This window comes from Ascaphus truei, chromosome 14, assembly GCF_040206685.1.
Source record: "Ascaphus truei isolate aAscTru1 chromosome 14, aAscTru1.hap1, whole genome shotgun sequence".
Taxonomy (NCBI): Eukaryota; Metazoa; Chordata; class Amphibia; order Anura; family Ascaphidae; genus Ascaphus; species Ascaphus truei.
Genome location: NC_134496.1, coordinates 41,737,874 through 41,759,751, shown reverse-complemented (window position 1 = coordinate 41,759,751; position 21,878 = coordinate 41,737,874). Strand labels below are relative to the sequence as shown.

General features: G+C 39.5%; 1 protein-coding gene across 1 annotated transcript in view; it reads left to right on the top strand.

The window, feature by feature from the left end:
• SI (sucrase-isomaltase) overlaps positions 1–21,878 on the top strand; it is a 142,517-nt gene that overhangs the window by 34,372 nt on the left and 86,267 nt on the right. The window contains exons 16-25 of the mRNA XM_075570611.1: positions 1,656–1,827; positions 3,569–3,685; positions 7,209–7,363; positions 7,955–8,039; positions 9,614–9,670; positions 11,954–12,078; positions 15,652–15,740; positions 19,949–19,995; positions 20,749–20,919; positions 21,625–21,774. Coding sequence (XP_075426726.1) covers positions 1,656–1,827; positions 3,569–3,685; positions 7,209–7,363; positions 7,955–8,039; positions 9,614–9,670; positions 11,954–12,078; positions 15,652–15,740; positions 19,949–19,995; positions 20,749–20,919; positions 21,625–21,774 — 1,168 coding nt within the window. The remainder of the gene's footprint in view (positions 1–1,655; positions 1,828–3,568; positions 3,686–7,208; positions 7,364–7,954; positions 8,040–9,613; positions 9,671–11,953; positions 12,079–15,651; positions 15,741–19,948; positions 19,996–20,748; positions 20,920–21,624; positions 21,775–21,878) is intronic.

Sequence of the window (21,878 nt, the reverse complement as noted above, 5' to 3'; positions counted from 1 at the left end):
TGTATACCTCGGAATACCCATGTCATGGCGCGTCATTACCGGGTGTTGTATACCTCGGAATACCCATGTCATGGCGCGTCATTACCGGGTGTTGTATACCTCGGAATACCCATGTCATGGCGCGTCATTACCGGGTGTTGTATACCTCGGAATACCCATGTCATGGCGCGTCATTACCGGGTGTTGTATACCTCGGAATACCCATGTCATGGCGCGTCATTACCGGGTGTTGTATACCTCGGAATACCCATGTCATGGCGCGTCATTACCGGGTGTTGTATACCTCGGAATACCCATGTCATGGCGCGTCATTACCGGGTGTTGTATACCTCGGAATACCCATGTCATGGCGCGTCATTACCGGGTGTTGTATACCTCGGAATACCCATGTCATGGCGCGTCATTACTGCGTGTTGACTCGTGTTTTATCGAGTGCAGAAAATGGCATTTTAGTATTCTGGTTTTTAAACACCTGGAAATTGACACCGTACTGTACTGTACACATTACAATTCATTTATTTATGCAACGGAAACATGAAGAATTGCACCCGAAGAAATCGGGATACATGAAATTCAAACAAAGCAACCGCGTGATTGGCCGCATGGAGTACAGCAGCGCACACGAAAACGGCTCCGTGATATGTTCGAATAACGGCTGCTGCATCTGTAGTGGTGTGGGTAGCTATAGAAATGTAAGAGGGTGTTGCATTAATATAAGTGTGTGTAGATACTATGTGGTCCCTATTATATATATATATATATATATATAGTTATACGTTACCGTTCCAAGGATTGGTAAACAAGAGACAGCACTCAATGTTGAAAATCAAAGTGTATTAGTGAAAGCAAAAATACATCCAGAAACCCAACGTTTCGGTCCTACAGGATGGGACCTTCCTCAGGGGGATACATCCCCCTGAGGAAGGTCCCATTCTGTAGGACCGAAACGTTGGGTTTCTGGATGTATTTTTGCTTTCACTAATACACTTTGATTTTCAACATTGAGTGCTGTCTCTTGTTTACCAATCCCTGGAACGGTAACGTATAACTACATTCTCTATATGGGACGTGCACCTGTGGCTTACCAGCACCTATTGGAGTGCCAACTGCCTTATCTGACTATATATATATATATATATATATATATTAAATTAGAAATACTGTGCACAGTATTTCTAATTTAATTACTGTAACATTTGAAGTTAATTATATTATTGAGGCACTTGTAAATTTGTAGAGGTTTATTAAAAGCAAAGCATCATTATAACATAAACACAACTATGTGTATGTATATATATATATATATATATATATATATATATATATATATATATATATACATGTAGAGGTATCAGTACCGTGTTAGCCGAGCTTCAATAATCAAAAAAATAAAAAAATAAATAGATGATACCCTTCTGTGGCTAACGAAATGCTTTTATTTGTGCGAGCTTTCGAGATACACTGATCTCTTCTTCCGGCGATGTTACAATCTACATCGCCGGAAGAAGAGATCAGTGTATCTCAAAAGCTCGCACAAATAAAAGCATTTCGTTAGCCACAGAACGGTATCATCTATTTATTTTTTTATTTTTTTGATTTTATATATATATATATATATATGAAGCTACATATTTCTAATGACTTTTCATTTTTAGGGCCATCAAAGCTGTTTTCCCTGGAAAAAGAAGCATTATTTTTTCTCGTTCTACTTTTGCTGGATCAGGAAAATACTCAGGACATTGGCTTGGAGATAATGCTGCCAACTGGAATGATATTAAATGGGCTATACCAGGAATGCTTGAGTTCAGTCTTTTTGGAGTACCTTATGTAAGCACATTACATAAATAAGTCTGCAAAGCGAATGGTCATCTGTGGGAATTAGCACTAAATTGTGTTTATATACTGTACTGTATGTAGAACAATGTGATCCACTTTATTGCCAACTGGATGTGTCTGTGACAGTTGGACTGAGAACAGAACAAAATATGCAGAGATTATAGCTAAATATTATAATAATAGTCTGCCCATTTTCCTATCTGCTGTAAAACTTCGGACCCTATAAAACTATCTTTGACTTTCTTTAATATTTAGGGTAGCTTTAAGTCTATCCAATGCAATTTTTAAACATTTGTTATTGTATTAGCCTCTACCAAGGCTATTCCATGATCATTTACATTAGATAGAACATACTACATAGTAGAGATTGGCAAAAACGGGCATGGGAAATCAGAACGTAGCAGAACCCTATATTCCAAAACCTTCGAGATTTTTAGAACCAAAATATGCCGAGATTAGGAACCAAAATTATGCAGAGATTATGATTGGACACCAGGCCAAGGACCCCACTGTATGTGCTTCTCGTCATATCTTTTTACGTTTTTAGTTATATTATTTTATTTTTCAAATTGCTTTTTTGATTTTATATTTATTTTTAGCATGCTCTTGCTAATTTTTATTTATTTAAAAATATATATTTATATATTGAAATCCCTAAACCAAACACATTGAGTTTTGTCAAAACCAAAATACGGAAAATGATAGAACCAAAATAACACCCAAAACATTAAAAAAAATGGAACCAAAATAAGTGCCCACTCTTACTACACAGTACTAAGTACACAATAAGTAGTCTTTGGCTGCTATTTAATGAACTCTTAAGCAGAGATGGCGAACCAGTCCAAATTCGTTTCCTGAAATTTTCTGAGTTTTCCATAAAGCTGTTCCGCAAAAGGCAAATCGCCCTTTTTGAGATTGATCCGCAGACTAAAGGAACCGGCCGATCTTCCCTCCAAACAATCTCCAATCTTAAGCCATTTCCCAATGCTTAGTTAAGGGCTATGAAACTTAACAGGACTAAAATCTCCAAGACTGCAAAATGGCTTTACAGAGTGTTAAATAAGCGCCTATGTGTAAATTAACCATGAGAGAGCCCCATGACCTAGCTACTATTTCGAGGGCACCTGATGAAAGGTCCAGGATGGACCTGAAACGTTGTCTGTACTTTCTGATTGTTCACGAATAAACACAAGATTCGTAAATGAATTGTTATTGCCTTACTGTGAAACATTGGATAAGAGGACCGCAACCTTTCTTCCTCTATAGTTATATTTGGGTGTTGGCCACAATTTTTGGTTTATTTTGCCCCATAAAAACTGCAAGATGCTCCCATTCTTTTTTTATTATGTCTTGAGGGCTGGCAGGGCACACAAGAGGCCCCATAATGTAGTAGCAACTTCATGCCCATTTGCTAGTTTTCTAGGGGAGATGATAATTTAGCAGGACCCTTCCCTTCTGCTTGCATCACCGCGGTGATATCACGAACAAGGTGGTCGCTGAGGAGCGAGAACATGATACCGATTTGCCAGGGGGCTGTGCACTCTTGTGCCTTATGCCTCCAGCAGATAATTGGATAAAATAGCCTTGTCATTCAGCGCACTCATTTTTCCAGTTCCTTTGATAAAAAAAGTTAGGTTTGATTAACATTCCTGCAACTTATTTAAGAAAAGAATAACCATGTAAAATGATTAACTGACATTGCCTATCAAATAATATATATATATTTTTATAGATTGGTGCAGATATATGCGGGTTCTTTGATGATTGTTCTGAAGACCTCTGCAGGAGATGGATGCAAGTTGGAGCTTTTTATCCATTTTCTAGAAATCACAATGCTGAGCTATATAAGGTAACATTTGAGAGCCACAATATGTTACTTCATTTCATGGTTTAGATCAGGTGTGGGCAATTATTTTGACTGGAGGGCCAGTTGACAGGTTTTGGTAAACTTCATGGGCCACAGACTTAATGTAGAATCTACATTAAGTCCAGTTTACCAAAGCTCCCCTCCTCACCAGCTTCTCCCGACCTGCATCTTCCCTAACCTTTTCTCTCTTAGCCACCCACCCCACTTACTCACCCTCATCCACTCTCCTCTCTCCTTCCTCCGACCCTACCTGTGGTGCAGGCGGCAGAGGCAGCAGCCTAGCTACAGCCCACCCAGGCAGTGATTACAGAAGTTGGGTCTGACTTCCAGTCTGTCCTAACTTCCGTGTTAGGACCTCCTGAATGGGCTCCAGCAGCGCTGCTGCCTCACCGCCCCCACCACAGGTAGGGCCCTACCTGTGGCGGTTCACAGGCAACCCTCCAACAGGCCAGATGTGGCCCATTCTTTGCCCATCCCTGGTGTAGATAGAAAATACTTGCAGAGGCTTAAAAGATGGCATGTGTTAAATGAGTTAGTACATGAGAACATGAGAGAGAATAGCAAATTGTGTAAAAAATTGCGTTTGCACAAATTTTTTCCCAAATCTGTATTTGCAAAATTGCCATGAAAGCTTGCAATTTATGCAAATACCGTATGAGAATAAATAAGCTGCCACAGGCAGTTCCACGTCCATTCGGGCTTCACATCGGGGAGGAAGATAGTATTGTGCTGTCATTTAGATGGTTTCTCCCCCTTAGCCTCACACTGTTTAGTGGACTGGACATATGTGTAGCCAAGACCCCAGTGGCTGGGTGCAGCTGACAGATACCTTTGCATACTCAGAGGAGTTGAGACTACAGTCACAGTAAACAGTGAACAAAGTCAGATTGTCATATCTATAATAAAATCTGGGACACCTGTGTAAAGAAAAAAAGTGGGGTAAATGATATACCTGTATGGCATCAGCATAGGAAAAAGACAAAAAGAGAAACCATCCACATTTCCTACAAATGTCCTTGCTTGATCATTTCATTTTACAATTGGGAGGCAATGTAATTAGTATTTTATAATGACAATGTCTAAATGTTACATGAACAAAAAAGGGGTTCCTATATTGGGATATAAACGATTTCTATTACATGTTCCCATGGAGGTAATGACACAACAATTAACCCATAATAACTAGACCAGAGGTTCCTCACTCCAGTCCTCAAGGACCAATTACACTGCAGATTTTAAGGCTATCCTTTAATTAGTTAAAACCAGAGACAGAACATAAAACACAGACAGAGCTCAGTTTTAGAACATCCAGTGAAACTCATACACGGTACAGTGCCTAAATATATATGTATAAATATCTATTAAGTAAAATGGTCTTTTAGTTTGACATTTTTGGCCAAAATTGTTGTAAGCCCCTGCGCCAACGTCAGACCACATTTCAGGGGTCCCTAACGCTAATATAGATTCTTAATAACCTGTGTAATAACAGGAAGAATGATTTATAGTAAATCTGTCAATATTAGTTGCAAAGTTCTAAGTTTGATTGAAGCTTTTATTAACCTGTACATTACCAGGAAAAGCACTCTGTATTAGAGTTGTCACAACCATACTGCAAGCAAGCCAGTTCCCCTGAGTGGAATGCTTATATATATGTTGTGGTTATTTTGGGGGTTCAATAGGAGCTTGTTTGGTGTCCAGTATGTATCCTTTAATTAGCACAGGTAGCCCAATCATTTTTACTGAATCCCCTGTGCTCAAGCAGGGGTATCCATAAACCTGCACTGTTAGTGGTCATTGAAGACTGGAGTTGGAAACCTCTGAACTAGACAGTGTCGTGGAAAAACTCACTTCACACTTATTATTATTTAGGGAAAAGTAATCTGTTGAGAAACTTTATTGCAGCAGCCGCTTGCAGGAGTACATCCACATAAACATCAAGACATGCGCCTGATAGAACATAAAATCCACTGCCGAGATAGTCCAAAGCAGTCAAACTTATACCCCAAAAAGGGGCGGGCATGCATCATTTCATATGATGTCTTGCAATCTCATCTCCCCCTTGAAGGCTAACAGCTATATATCGCTTGCCTAACTCAACAAAGAAAGAATTAACAGATACTGTAAGAACTGGAGGGGCGCACCTCAGAAAAATAAACACAGAGTCAGCTATTATAAGGTGACAGACAGTTCAGAGAATGAAAAAACTTATTTCATATACAGTACATGCAATTTCCCCTGCTACCCTTCATATACTGTAATACAAAGCATGAATTTTCTTATAGCTTATACAAATGTTAACAATATAAAAATATTATACATCCACAACTGTAAGGGAGTAGGGAGTCAGTGAATTTTTCAATATGCAGTAATTGGGCTTGATCGAAACACTTAGGCCCAGATCCACAAAGCTTCCTTAAGTCACTTAACGTGGTAATAACCTAACTTAACATCACATTAAGAATAACAGTGTATCTTCAATGGACAATAACATAACATTGAGCCATGTGTAATCCGGTAAAGAGCATAGTGTTAACTACAACACATTGTTTTGACATGCAAGTGAGACGTTATCGTCATAACATCGCATATCCACTGAAGAACATTTACAGTCACCTCGGGTCTCGTGACACCAGAGTGCCACCGGACCCCCGGCACTTCCACATTATGTGATCACAACAGGAGCGATCACATAACGTGACTGGGGTCTGAATGTTCGAAACAGAAATGGAGTGAGAGCCACTTCCATCTCGCTCATCGGAGCAGTCAGCCTAAAATACAAGCAAGAGCCCGTGATGTACCTAGTTTGTTATTTGGGTCCCATGCCATACCAGTTACTGTACAGTAGATTATAAGGGCATTCTAAAGGTTAAGGTTAACACAGTGACGTAGCGTTATCTTAGGTCTTATGGTATACCTCAACTTGGTGTTACTCACATCCAGTCCATGAAATAGGGCTTTTACAGGGTGTGGGTGGGTGTAACACCAAAGTTAGGCATGATTTATAGACTTATTTCTGGCGTCAATTCCATTTTCTCGACTCTCTTTTTCAATTCATGCAAGAGACCTATTGCAGGGCCTGAATAAGATATACTTAACTTCCCGTTATTGGAACAACGCAACAATAACAGGATGTTAAGCCTAGGCCAATAAGCGCAATAAGGGCCATTGTCTTAGCATACAATTAGCTTTGACAGTGCTGCTAAATTAGTGCGTTGGGTAACGTCATGTTATGAGCCCTGATTTACCGGAGATTTTGGAATCTGGTCCTTAAAAAAGTAAAACTAATGGCTTATTTTTACATAGGAAAATATATTTGTAGTCTATATCAGAAAGTAAATTGATCAAACTTGGTCTTATTTGTTCAGTGAAAATTTCTTATGGCTTTTTCTGGAATGTTTTCTTGGTAGTAGATTGCATCAACCGGTAAAAAAAAAATCAGTTAACAGGCTTTTCCACACAACTCCAAATGATATTTATTTAATACAATTTAATTCTTTGATTTCAGGATCAGGATCCTGCTTCCTACGGAGCCGATTCACTCTTGGTCAAGACATCAAAGCACTACTTAAACATTCGCTATACCCTGCTGCCCTACCTTTATACTCTATTCTACAAAGCTCACACTAAAGGAGAAACAGTAGTGAGGCCTCTTCTTCATGAGTAAGTGATTGATCTAAACTGTTCTTTGTAAGATGATGATTGCAAGTGGCCAAGACATACATTGCTGTCAATACCAATAAATTGTTATAGTTACAAGTACTTTTTAATGATAGCTCAAATTGTTTACGAAGCTGGCAGAAAAATAGGGGATTATTCTGTAAACTCTGTTGGCGCTGAACCGTGCAATCTGCACGCAAATCCCCCTTCAAGTCAATGCGGCTTTCCGTGCAAATCGCACGGTTCAGCGCTAACAGAGCTTACAGAATAAGCCCCTATGTGTTAGTCAATTGCTAGCCAGCATTTGTCAGAAAACTCTAACATTGTTTGGATACCTTGCTATTTAAGAGTAAATAGCGCTCAAATTTTGTCAGAAACAATTCCACAAAACTTTTTTGTTTTTCAATATATTCTACTAATGGAAATGTATACATGATGTGAAGTCTTTACATCTTTTTCATTATTTTTGTTCCAGTTTCAACATAAAAAAAACTTCCAAACAAACTGATCAGCAGAAAATGTACATTTATAGATTAATAGCATTTTTGTTTTGATAATCAAATGCAAAAATCCCAGTCATCTGGTTTCATATAGGTTCTACTCTGATGAAGCAACATGGGGAATCGATCAACAGTTTCTGTGGGGTCCTGGCCTTCTCATCACACCTATACTTAATGAGGTACTGTATATTACTTGTAGTACATTTCAATGATTGTAAGTATCAGCATGATAGATCAGATCCTGTAATAGAGCTAAGGAAGTATATATTGACAGAAATGCAATAAAATAACCTAATTCCTATTATTTAGATTTGGTTTCAGAATAGGACTACATTCCAGAACTCCACTGGAGATGGGGAAGGTGCCATAGTGAAGGTGGGAGGGAAGTGGGATTTTACAAACATAAAGGGCCATATTTACTAATTGGTTCTATTCAATAAGTCTCCTTTTGGGCCATTCAACTGAAAGGACCATAAAGTTTGTTCAGGCACCACAAGTGGATCTATCATAGAAAGTCTCCTGGCTGCAAAACTGGGGAAAAACCAGTTCAGCAATAACACCATATTTAGCAAAGAAAAGGAATCCCATTGCAAACAATGGAAATGTATTCCATTGATAAATCTAGTACAGTTCATTTGCACCAGTTTTGCAGCTGAGAGACTAGTAAATAACCCACAAGGCATTTATGGAATAGCCTCACTTAGTGGATATGGGCCAACGTGCTTCATAAAAGCCTCATAGAGTTCATCTACTTAATACACCCAAACCCTACTATATAAATTGGAAATCATAAGAAAGATTATTGGTTGGCTTAAAATGCAGAGCATTGAAGGTCAGCAGCGCACACGGAAACGGCTCCATGATATGTTCGAATAACGGCTGCTGCATCTGTATGATAACCCCATGGTAGTCCAAGTAGCCAGCTAGGCAGGGTGTTTTTAGCTTTAACACCTTAGTTGCAGCACGTGCACTAAAGGCGTTTGTTTGCAATGCATTATTATTATTATTGTTTATTTGTGAAGTGCCAACATATTCCGCAGCGCGGTACAATGGGGCACATAGATATGCATTACATAAAGAAATAGTTGCAAACAAGTGATGACAAACATGTACAAACGGATACAGAGATGTAAGGCCGGCCCAGAGAGCTTACAATCTAGAAGGAATGAGAGACAATGTTGAAACAAGAAGGTAAGGTGGCTGCTTATTTAGGATACAATGTAGCTCAGGTTGGAATGTGGCACAGTCTGACAGCTGAATCCATGACGTTTTGGGGGGGGGGAGGGGAGGATGTTATATAAGGTGGAGATTGGTCCATCTGCACAGTTGGTCCCAATGGGGTTGGAGTTCCTTTGGCTAAAGTGGTTAAATCTCTTTACTACCATAGGATACTCTAATGGTTATGTATGGTTATTACAGTACCATATGGTAGTATTTGCATGCAGGTTTTGAACGTTAATGTAGGAAATTGCATTAGTCTAGTACAGATCTCCTCCTTTATCGCCAAAACCGTCCACTTAACGACCATGAGAGAGTCTCATCTTATTCTGCGTGATCAGAGGTGGCTCACTTGTTCTACTTTTACTTTCAGTACCTTGAATGTGATTTGATGGTGTAGGGATTGATGAAGCCTTAATAATTTCATTAACACAACGTGAAACAAACATATAAAATGGGAGATCAACAAATATGTGGACATGCTATTGAATGCTCTGTTTGTAACTTGAAATGTCATGTTTCTTTATTATATTAGAATTCAGAGTTTGCTGAGGCATACATACCGGATGCAGTGTGGTATGATTACGAGACAGTAAGTGGAATCCATCCAGTACCTATACAGTGACCATCCATGAAATATCTTCAGTTTATATATGACAACAAGTTTGGTTTAGATTGGTAATATGCAAACCTTTTACAGAGACACATTTTCAGTTAATTGTGATTTTGGGGGAATTGGAAAATCTATATATACGGTACATATGCTTCTTAATTAGGGTTCTCTTTAATGTAGAGCCTAAGGCCTCAGGCATGGTCAGCGCTTACACGCTGAGCCGTGCTGAGGCGCGCTTGCACTTACCTGTGAACCCCTACAGCCGCAATGAGAGCGGCTTTAGTAGGGGCTCGCCTACGCTTCTGCAAGCGCGCGGAAACGTAGGTCTTAGGTAATTTTTAAAATCAAGCGCTTGCCGGAGTGCAGGGCCGGTCACGTGAGCGGTTCGCCCAATGAGGGCGAACCAGCTCCGTGACGTCACTGGCCCGCCCCCGGCCCGCCCCCTTTGTGGGTGTAAAGAGCAAAGTATATATAATTAAATTACGTAATTCAAAGTGACAGTCCTGCCTAGCACGTGGAATAGGTCAAATGTAGCTAATTTACACCCTTTTTTAATATTGGAGTATTTTGAAAATATTGTTTTAAGCTTTTAATATGTCCATGTTAACTTGGTTCTTTGGAGGTTTTTTTTACAACCTTTGGAACCAAAAGACATCCCGTTAGTTATCCAAATTGTTCTTATGTTTGCCAAGTAATTATTGTGCCGTCCTTAATCAAACGGGTAAACATAATTAGCTCATATGCTTGGATACAGACAAGAAGCGATACATATTCATAAAAATAGATGAGACATACTTAAAGGGTGATTGAATTTTTCGAAGAAATGTATTGCTTATTTAAAAAATATCAAAATATATACTAATTCTGACCTCTTCATTTCAACTGTCCCTTTAATAGCAAAACTTATACTGGTGTGAAAATTCGGCATCTATCTGTCTCTTTCACTCCTATCTCATTCCACCATTTAAAAGTAAAGTATTGCTCCAGTTCCCATTGAAAATAGAAAACATATAGAGATCCTTGTAATAAGATCATATTTGATGTTTATTGTGCGTCATAAGTCTAGTGCTTAAAAAGTATTTAAAATCGCCATAGACTTCATACTTATGACGCATAGTTCATTGTGTAAAATGAATTTCGCCACATCGCATTGTGATGAATACCTAATACAGTTGTAAATTAGTTATGAGTATTTTTGTATTATAACTAGCATTAATAAAAAGATAAATTATTAGTGTAATATTAGTGATAACAGCCATGCAGTGAAAATAATAAATGTTAATTTATATACTGAAACATCTGTGCTCCCTCGAACACATGTTTGGTTCATGTGTAGCAACTTATTTCTGGGCTAACAATACAAACAAACTTTATAGGGCTTACGCCAGGTTCAATTTAGCGAATGATTTTGATGTGAGTTTTATAATTTTTTGGGCGCACAGGTCAATTTGACTAAAACCATTTTTGATGCTTAAAGCACATATTGGGGAAAAATAAGGTTAGTACAGTAGATTGGCGCACATGAGCACAATTGCATTTCAGATTTCCGTGCGTGAATTGTACACCACAAATGGACTTTGCGACACTTACTGTAGTACAGGGGGTGTCCAACTTCAGCACAGGTGGCTCAATCAGTGGCTCAGTCAAAGACTGAGCCACTGATTGAGCCAACACAGACATTCCCAGCAAGCTGAAACCCCAATACTCATCACATCATATATATATATATATTTTCTTGGTAATTTAGTTAAACCCTTTGGCCAAAGCGCTATAAGCCTGCATACCAACGTCAAGGCATAACCAAATGTGCAGGTCCTAACACTACACTTATAGCGCTTTGGCCAAATGGTTTAACTAAATGACCAAGAAAATATTATTATTGAAGTATTTAACTTTATACTTATTACCATCTATATTTTGTCAGATTGGATGTAGCATTGGGCTTACCTGTCTTTTGCCGCTGATTGAGCCACCTGTGCTGAAGCAGGGATGTCCTTAAAACCTGACCTGTTAGTAGCCCTTGAGGACTGGAGTTGGTCACCCCTACTGAAGTACGTAGGCCACTTAGTAGAAAAACCTGGCAGAAAAGTGTGATATAATCAGAACATTTCAGAGTTTTTCTGCCTCTGTTTTCTACAATACTGTTTAGAATTGTAATGTTTCTCTGCTTACAACTATTCGATTGTGGCAACAATTATTAATATTATTATTATTATTATTATTATTATTATTATTAACTCTTCGTGCAATTTCATATTATAGGGTATCCAAGCACCATGGAGAAAGCAACACGTTTCCATGTATCTCCCAAGTGACAAACTTGGGCTTCATCTCAGGGGAGGCTACATCTATCCAACTCAGAAACCAGCTAATACTACATTTTACAGGTACTAAGTACACATCGGATTTGCCCATTGGAAATGTTGGTAACGTTAGCCTATTTCCGGGCTCCATCAGATCCTTCAGCCCAAACTGCCCCAAAAAGCTGAGCATTTGCCTAGGACGTACCTAGAACATTATATGTGCCTCTTATGCCCAGTACATCATATGGGCATTACCAAGTACATCAGTAGAGCACTGAAATTGTTGCTTTAGGAAACCCATATGGATATAACACAGTTCTGTCACCTGGCTTAGCACATGTGCCCTACTCTGCAATTATTCTCTGTGCCAGTTGTGCACCTGTGTAAATAAAGCCACAGGCCTGACTGCAGAGGCAGCCGTCATACTGTATAATCTCATACAACCTTAGTCTCTGGATGTTTTTTGCCACTTCAATCAGTAATCATTGTTGTGGCACTGTGGTTGGCTCGAAGCATGTAACCCTGGGGTGGCTGCAGCTGCTTACAAAAATCATGTATAATATCTCATTTGTAAGCGACAAATAATGTCTTAATACCTACACAATAATAAGCCAGGGACAATGATATGGAATATATAATATATAAGAATAGCAAACGTTGGCTCAAGAATATGCAATCGTACATTGCTGATTGGATACCAGCTGTGTCAGGTAAGCATGCATGGACAGCACATATTGACTATACAGTATGTCCCCTTTTTTCCATATTGGAGATTAGTCTTGTATAAGAGAATATGGCAGCCTGTCAGTAAACAAATGCATAGGGGCTATGTATATAGAATGTATATAGAAAGTGGTGCATACCTGTAATTTTTTATTTTAGTGTTTTTATCACTTGCAGAACTGTGCCAATGACAACGTCCAAACTCTGCTTCTAACATCACCCACTAGCACAGAGGGGGGCTACTCCAGTCTGCAAGGGCCACCAACAGGTCAGGTTTTTAGGATAACCCTGCTTCAGCACAGGTTGCTCAATCAGTCCCTGCTTCAGAACGGGAGGCTCAATCAGAGGCTCAGTCTCTGCGACTGAGCCTCTGATTGAGCTACCTGTGCTGAAGCAGGGCTATCCTGAAAACCTTACCTGTTTGTGGCCCTTACGTCGTTGCCCATCCCTGCACTAGCACAATAAAATCAGTTGTATACTCTAGATTGGTGCACAAAGATACTTGAGGTCACTACTCTTCGTTGCGTCGCTTTTACGACAAAACTATGTTTAAAGCAGCGCTTTATACAGTATGTACGTCTATATAACTATTTTATTGGCATTCCCATATGATGCAAAGATTTTGACGGCATCATAATAAAGTACATTAAACCTGGGCAGTTAAAGTACTGCAACTTTTCAGTAGCTGAATGGTAAATGTATCTTATTACTACAGTAGTAGTTAAAGCAGCAATACTACATCCTCCCCTTTATTTTCTTATTATTATATGGAAAGCGAGTGACAATGTATCATTCTACATTCTTACCTAAGCTGGCAGTCGTTTGGTGCTCCTGTTATAACTCTGTAAAAATTCTAATTGTGTGCCTAATTAAATGGCCTCCTTTCAGTTCCGATCAATCCTTCAGACAGTGTAACTCAGAAGCTACACTGTATCCGGATATTACTGAAAAACATTATCTATTGTTACAGTTTGCAGCTCAAACTGCTGGGAACATTGGCAACAGATTAGCACAAACAGGAAAGTGTTACAAAGATCTTGCACTGCTGGTGAGGTGTGTTAAAACCAGCTATAGAAATCAAAGGATGCTCAGTATATTAAAACTCATTAAAATGGCAACAACAAAAAAACATTCACTATTATGTAATACTACAGAACTGATTTAATAAAAAAAAACATATAAGATTTCACATTTTGCTGCTCTAATAAGAGGATCGGTTTTCAACAGCTGCGGAAAATCTTGCTTGAACTACAGAATTAAGATGGACAACTGCATTATATGTGAACATCTCAGTATTACACACTGGCACTCATGCAAAAAACTGATTTTAGAGCAACCTGGCATTATTCATTCCCTCAGGTCTCGTAGGCATCTGTAAATACAGAGCTACTAAATGAAAAAAGTTTTTGCTGAGATGAAAGAAATGAATCTTAATAGTGGTGTTGCCTGTGCAATTGAACTAGAGCCTGCATAATCCCAAAACACACTGCCGGTGAAACAAAAGTTACGCTTCAAGTCTGACATTAGGTTAGAGTTAAATGACTTTGAGAAAGGTGAATAGTTTCATTATCCTGCCACAACCCTGGTGGAAAACTATTCTACAGTTCATGGAAAGACAAGAATTAGGGGCAATCCTTTGATACATTGGTTTAGTAATAGGAAGATTTGGCAGTCATTGCACAAATTTGCAACTTTTCATTTCAGTTGAACAGCAGTAAGTGTCTTCTCTGGAATGGTGTTTTATCACAGATGGTAGTTTTGCTGCTTACTGCCTGAGAATGTTAAATGTCTTACCATTTCAAAAGAGTTGCTCAGACTTTTTCTCAGTCTACTTTAGTGACGAAGGACGGCTGTATGTAGAAAATGCTGATAGTGAGTAGAGATTGGTGAATTTTCTTTGCGTATTTGTATCCGCCTCAGATCGTCCGGTTCCTTTGGTTTGCGGATCTCTGCGAATCTCTCCTAAAAAGAGCGATTCGTTTTTTCTGTTTTTTTTTTTTTTTTTTACCACCGCCAATCCAATACGCGATATTCAGCGGAATGTAACAATCCAATCCGCGGATAGGATTGTTACATTTCACCAGCGCTTTGTATCCAATGCCGGCTTTTGATTTATCCGCACGGATTGAAACTGGAACAATCCATCGACGGATTTTACAACGCGGAACGGATTTTGAATGGAAGCTGGGAAATTCCGCAAAACGGATTTTGACAGTTTCGCCCGTCTCTAAGGCTGTGTCCATAGAAGGACAGTCAGGGCTGAGCCCCATCATCCTCCATAAGGATGTCTTGAGAGGGTGCTCCTGCCATCGTCTGCAGGCGGGCTGAGGCGCAGGGATTTTCAGCAGACAGCAGAACCTGTTTCTGAGCGCGCTTTTGGCTGAAATCCTCCAATCAGAGCAAAGCAGCGTCAACGTCACGGTGCATTGACATCAGTGCCCCGCCTCCCGATCGCACACGCTGGCTCGTCTGCTAGTTCATGCAATCGCTCCTGACGCAGACAAGCCTCAGCGTGAGCGCAGAGGAGTGCTGACTGCAAAACTATGGACGCAGCCTAAGGGTGAGCCAGATGATTAAGCGAAGTAAACAAATCCTGTATCAACATATCCACGGTTCAGGAATATGGCAAGTATTGTTTTAGGAGCCACATACCCACTCTCATTAATTGAACCTTAATATTTGTGAGTTTTATTGTAACTTAATAAATGTTTACTGTACAAGACAAAGAAGTGTTTTAAAAATATACACATAATTTTTGTTTTCATTTTGCTGAAAAAGTTAAAATCTTCAAAAAAGGATGCTCAATGTGTTCCTAATCTTTTAAACGTGTGGAATGTTTTTCATTTTATCAGATGTCTTCCGTTCCATTTTATGGCTTAGTCATTTCGATGGCAGCATTGTATTTTATCGTCATTTATTTTATTATCGTTTCAGCCGTAAAAATTCTCTTGGTCTTATTATTGCGCTGGATGATGCCCAATCTGCCAAGGGAGAATTCTTCTGGGATGACGGAGAATCTAGAGGTAGATACAAAGTGTGACACCGCGCTCTTGTAGTTATAACCGTAATTTTGCTTTTATAGTGTTTTTCAAGATCACACAGGAAAAGTCGTCTAAACCATTTTTAGACGTTATTCAATTAACGTAATATTTTGACATGAAATGGTAAACAAAGTACATGTTACAATTTTTAAATATGACAGTTTTACTTTAAAACCACCAATTATTCAATAGAGTTAATTGTATTGAATGGGCGTCTTTTGTTCCTGACAATCTTTTAAAAATCCAATTACAAGAGCTGTGAAGCACGTTAGCAGAGTTATCTCAGTTTGTGTGTCTGCACTGTCTTCTCTATTTCTTCCTCCTCTGAACAGATTAGCCTCAATATTTCCCTTTTTGTGTTCATTTATTGTTTCTTTTAAACTTCATTCTATTTACTTTGCAGTACAAATGCTCATCTTACGCTTTTCTGTGGTCCGTACAAGAGACTTGTAGTTTGCTTTGCAAACTTTGAGAGATGTACCTGTTTCTGCACCTTTTTGGGAGGTTGCAAAAAAGGTTTGCCATTTTGCCACAAAAGTTTGCTGTTTTCGACATGAGAACATGAGCACATATAGTTCCTGCTAGAGACAGTTCTGCCTCTATAGCAGGTTGGTAGTGCTGAGCCTGCCCACCTGCCCTAGTTCCCACCTACCTAGCCTAGTGCCCACCTGCTCTAGTGCCCATCTGTCATAGTGCCCGCCTACTCTAGTGTCTGCCTGCTCTAGTGCCTGCCTGCCTTAGTGCCCGCCTACCCCAAAACCCATCTGCCCTACTGCTCATCTGCCCTTGTGCCCATCTGCCCTACTGCCCATATGCCCTAGTGCCCGACTGCCCTAGTGCACACAGAGAGTTTGAGGCCCTGTTGTTCAGGATTCTACTCATCACACTCTTTAGAGAACTGGGTAATTGTGCATTGTGTAGAAGTATTCAAGGTCTAGCTGAGCAAGGGTGAGCGCCGATACCCACAGAGGGGTTGAGGACTGTTGCTCAGGATTGTCCTCCATCATTGTGTAAGATCACTACCACTAATTATCATCCTCTGCCCCATGTTGATTGCTGAGGTTGGAATGATATTGTCATCTCATCACTTATGCCTCATACAGTGCACTTCCATGCTTTTATGTTGTAGATCTGATTACCGACAGTCAGTCACACCTGGGATAATTGATTAATTGATATCAGCATGGTAATTAAGTCAGTACATGGCAAGTCTCTTTATCTTCCTGTGATTCAGGCACCAAACATAGGGCTGAATCCTCAGAAGGGAGTTAACTTTTACCGAATAACATGGCGTTCATGAAATAGGGAACGGTCATTATTGTTCTTATTATTAACGTGTATCTTGAAGCTAATGAAATGCAAAAATAACGTCCATTTGTCAAAGTACTGTAATAGCATTATTAACTGATTTTCATGTCTCAGAGACACGGTCTCCAATATACTGCGCATGCGCACTGGTCAAATTTTAAGGCTCGTTGTTAAGGTAGCGCTATTACCAGCATATTGAATGGAGCCATCATGTCTCACTTTTCCCACATCTCCGTCCATCTTCCAGTATAATACAAAAGGTGTTCTTGCACGTGGATCTTATAGTATCTCTCGTTCTGTCAGTCTTTTGCTTTTTGTGTGTCTCCGTTTACCTTTTGTGTGTCTCTTACAGTATGTTACCTGCCTTCCATCATGTAGCCATCTTTCATTGAGTTTCCTTTTTTACCCAATGTCACTGCATGTCCTTTCTTTCCTGACCACACCATTGGGTCTCCCTTATATTAATTTCATTCCACTGTGCATTTTTTAATTGCCCAAATTCCACAATCAATGTCGCTTTCTCTTTTCTTTCATTCAATAATCTATCCCTTCCTTCACTTCCTTCACACTCTTTTGTCTTTTTCCTTCTCACATAAATTGCCTTCGATCGTCTTTCCCTTAGTCGCAGTCCATTCTTCTTGTGTTTTTATACCTTCTTTTGCATTGTGTTTGTGCCTTTATTTAACCCATCGCCCTGTGTTGCTATCCTCTCTGGCAGCGGTGATATTGGTTATATTATTGAAATGTGCTTATCTGCATTTCCCTTGGGCTCTTTCCTTATTAGGATTCTTAAAGTGTACCTTTTCCCATTTCTATGTCTTGTTCAAAATGCTTTTTATTTTTAATAGCCTACGATAGTTTCAAAAGGGGATGTAAAATCAGATATTTGTTACTTTATAGCTCTGATTTTCATTACACACACGTTATCGCCACATTGAAAGTCAGTCTTTGCTGCATGTTATTCTTGTTACAACTTGTAAGGTCAGTGGTGGAAAAGACCTAGGGAACCAATTAGTTTTCTTCTAAACATGCTGCTATATTATTGTAAAGGCTGAAAAAATGTGGACGTCTTCAAAGACAATGAGCTCCGATTTTGCTGACGTGTATAGTAATAAATATAGACTGCTGGTGGGTCATTCTACTAGTGGAATCGCTTCAGTTTTCTCGCAAACCAAGTAGAACTGGAATTTTATTGTTCTTAGGTTGAAAATAAAACAGAAGGAAATATAGTGAATTGTTTTCATAAACAGGCCAACTTAATAACATTGGTTTGCAGTCTCCCAAAGATACATATTGAAATAATTTGCACTTGAAAAATAAATATGACTTACAACGTTGGATTTCAGCTTACTTCAAATCCTTCAATTATTGAGTGGCAATATTCCCATCGTTTTATATTGGTGTTTTTTAATCAAAATGTTTGCACTTACTACTGTATATAATGACAGTAAGTATATTTGACTTGGTGTTTCCTTTACATCTTAGTCTTATTGGGCATTGCAGATTTTGATAATATTCTTGGAGTATTAGAAGGGGACATTGCCAACAATACATTTGTTTAACATGAATCAAATGAAAATATCACTTGTGAGAACATTCACATGTCTCAGACAGGTCTGCAGTGCTGCTTTCCCCCATTCTATCCTAGCACACAGTGCTTCCACTGCAGCAAGGGATTCTGGGAAATGACATGCAAATGTCACAGTGCAGTGTTCTTAGGTGGAAAATAAAACATTAATTTATTTGTGGGTGCTGTCTGTGCAAAGGTATATGTATATACTGTACTGTATATAGATAGATATATAGATATGTATATATTTATTTACAGTGCTTGATAAATCACCCAGACAGAGAGAGTGTGTGAGAGACAGAGAGAGTGTGTGAGAGACAGAGAGAGAATGTGTGAGAGAAAGAGAGGGTGGGTGACGGGGTGGGTGACTGACTGGGTTGGGTTGTGTGACTGGGTGACTGACTGACTGGGTGGATGGGTGACTTACTGACTGGTTTGGGTTGTTTGACTGGGTGACTGACTGGGTAGGTGACTGACTGGGGGGCTTTGGGGGAGTAAGAGGTATTTGTCTGCTGCCTATCAGCTCCTCGAGAATGAGGGGGGTGCGTGGGGTCAGGTGGCTCATTTATGACAAGGGCTGCACTTACTTTCCTTCGGGGCACTCCAGCAGCGCTCTCCACTAGCCTCCCCCTCCTCCAGATCAGGTATTGCCAGCCAGCATGCTTCTTCAGGGCTCACCTGACCCAGATCACCAGCAAGTGAGACTCTGGGGAAGAGGCAGGTCCGCGAGCACTGACAGCCGCAGCACAGGTGGAGTGGTTGCACCGCCTTCCCCGCACCCAGGTTGGACGGTCGCCTCGGTGCACCTTGCTCACGGGCCTGCGTCGGCCATTTTGTAGCCTCACAAACCCAGGCCCGCCTCCAGCTACACCTCCCGGCTATGATCTCGGGCATCCATCTCGCGCCGGTGGCCATTTTAGGTCACTTCCCGCACGGCCATTGTAAGTGTGCAGTCAGAGAAGGAGGAAAATGTTGCCCCAGCACCCCGCCACAGCATCCCACGAAACACCTCACAGGTGTAAAATGCACTGGGCGACCACATTTGTCGAGGACTGTATATACATATACATAAGCAGGAATCATGTTTGGGTCCTGTGAATGGACGATCTTTGCACAGACAGCGCCCACAAATAAATTAATGTTTTATTTATATAGATTTGTTTTATATATATATACAACACTGCTGTTCACTGCACATTATTAAGCAGCATGAATTATAGTGCTACATGCATTATAAGCGCTATATAAATAAAATTATACATACATATTGGCGTGGAACATCAATTGACAAATATAATTTTCTTTATTTCAGGGACCATAGAAAAGAACAATATTTTATATGCATTTTCTGTTTCCTCTGTAAGTATTTCACATGCGCTATCATTTTATTAAAACAAGAACGTAGGGGGTTGAACATGTGGACCACAACGTAAAGCTTAATTCTTAAAACACATAGTATTAGAAGTTCCACCCGCAGAATATAAAATGAAGAAAATAATACATTAAAAAGTGCTGCTGACATAGAAAGGATGACAGCTCACATGATAAATAAATTAATTGGAAATTTAAGTGCTCGCATTTTGTAGAAAACTGATGATTTCATTTACTATATCTAGCAATTTAGCAAAATGCTATTTTTTTTTGTTCAAATGACTAAACTGGCAGAGTGCAATTTTTCCCCCCAAATTTAAAAAAAATACAACATTTTAATATGGATGGACAACTCCAGTCCTCAAGGGCCACCAACAAGTAAGGTTTTTGCAATAGTCCTGCTTCAGCATAGGTTACTCAATCAGTAGCTCAGTGACTAGCCACTGATTGAGCCACCTGTGCTGAAGCAGGGATATCCTGAAAACCTGACCTGTTGGTGACCATTTGAGGACTGAACTTGCCCACCCGTATTCTAAGACATAACAGTTATATGAAACTTCTTATAGTTTCAAATCTAAACCAAATAATGATGAAGGTATTTAAAAATATAGGGGAAGCTTTGAAAATGTGTCGAACACAAGGGGCTCTGATGGGAAGAGCTGACCTAATGCAAGATATTGAGCTAACAAACAATTTTCAGGCCAACCCTGATGTTATTTAAAGGAAAGTGGTGTCTTTCAGAACCTACTAACCATGACAGCAACCAATGCAATGTATACCGATCCAAATAACCTGAGGTTTGAAGAAATAAAAATACTTGGAGTGCCTCTGAACAGTGATAATGTCATAGTGAAAAAAGGGGGCTTGGAACAACCCTCAAGCCATAAGATCATCTATAATCCTTCCAGCAAGGTAATTATCAATAACCACTTTTTTCCATGATTTGCCTGGGGGAAAAAAATGAATGACTGCCATGTCACTGTTTTGCCAAATACTGGTTATATCTCTTTCTTTGAAGTGTGTCAACTTGGTTTTTAATGCTCCTCCTTATGACCGGGTTCTAATATTGTCTTGATATTACACTGTTTACACATTTTTTTCAGTGCACTGACCTACAAATTGCAGACTTGAAAAATATGTTATAAAGTGGATAGATAATATAAATATAAATTGGATGAGGGGCTCAGTTATTTATTCATATGACCTTTAAACAGTATGGTTCACACCTTAGTGAACCGTTTAAGCCAGTGTTTTCAGCTGGGTTTGTAAGAACCTTTGGGTTCGCCGGGCATCCCTAAAGGGTTCCCTACAATTTATCTGATCTCCGATGCGCTGTTAGAGAGGGTTGGGGTTCCTTAAAAGGTATCTGATCTAAGATGTGCTATAAGGGAGGGTTGGGGTACTTTACAATGCATTTGATCTCAGATTTCCTGTTAGAGAGGGTTGGGGTTTCACAGAATTTCACAATATAATTATAGGGTTCCTTAACCAAAAAAAAGGTTAAAAACCACTGTTGTAAGCAAATGTTAAAACTGGTCACTAGACTAAACTCCCCCCCCAAAAAAATTCCCAATGTACAGTATAATAAAAACATCTTTGTCTGTATTTTCTCTGCAGGTTCTGCAAATAACAAATCTTCAGCTGATACTTGGAGAATCGTACACTGTGGAATGGACTCAGATTGTAAATCTGTTTGTAAAAGTTGACTGTCACCCTGAAGTCAATGGAAATGAAAATAATTGTGTAACCCGTGGCTGTGTCTGGGAGGTGCGTACAATGAAAGTGCAATCATTAGTTTAATTTTAATGGCAAGCAGCACAGAGTTTGGTCACAGTACATTTAAAAAAAGATTGCCAGTGATCCACAAGTAC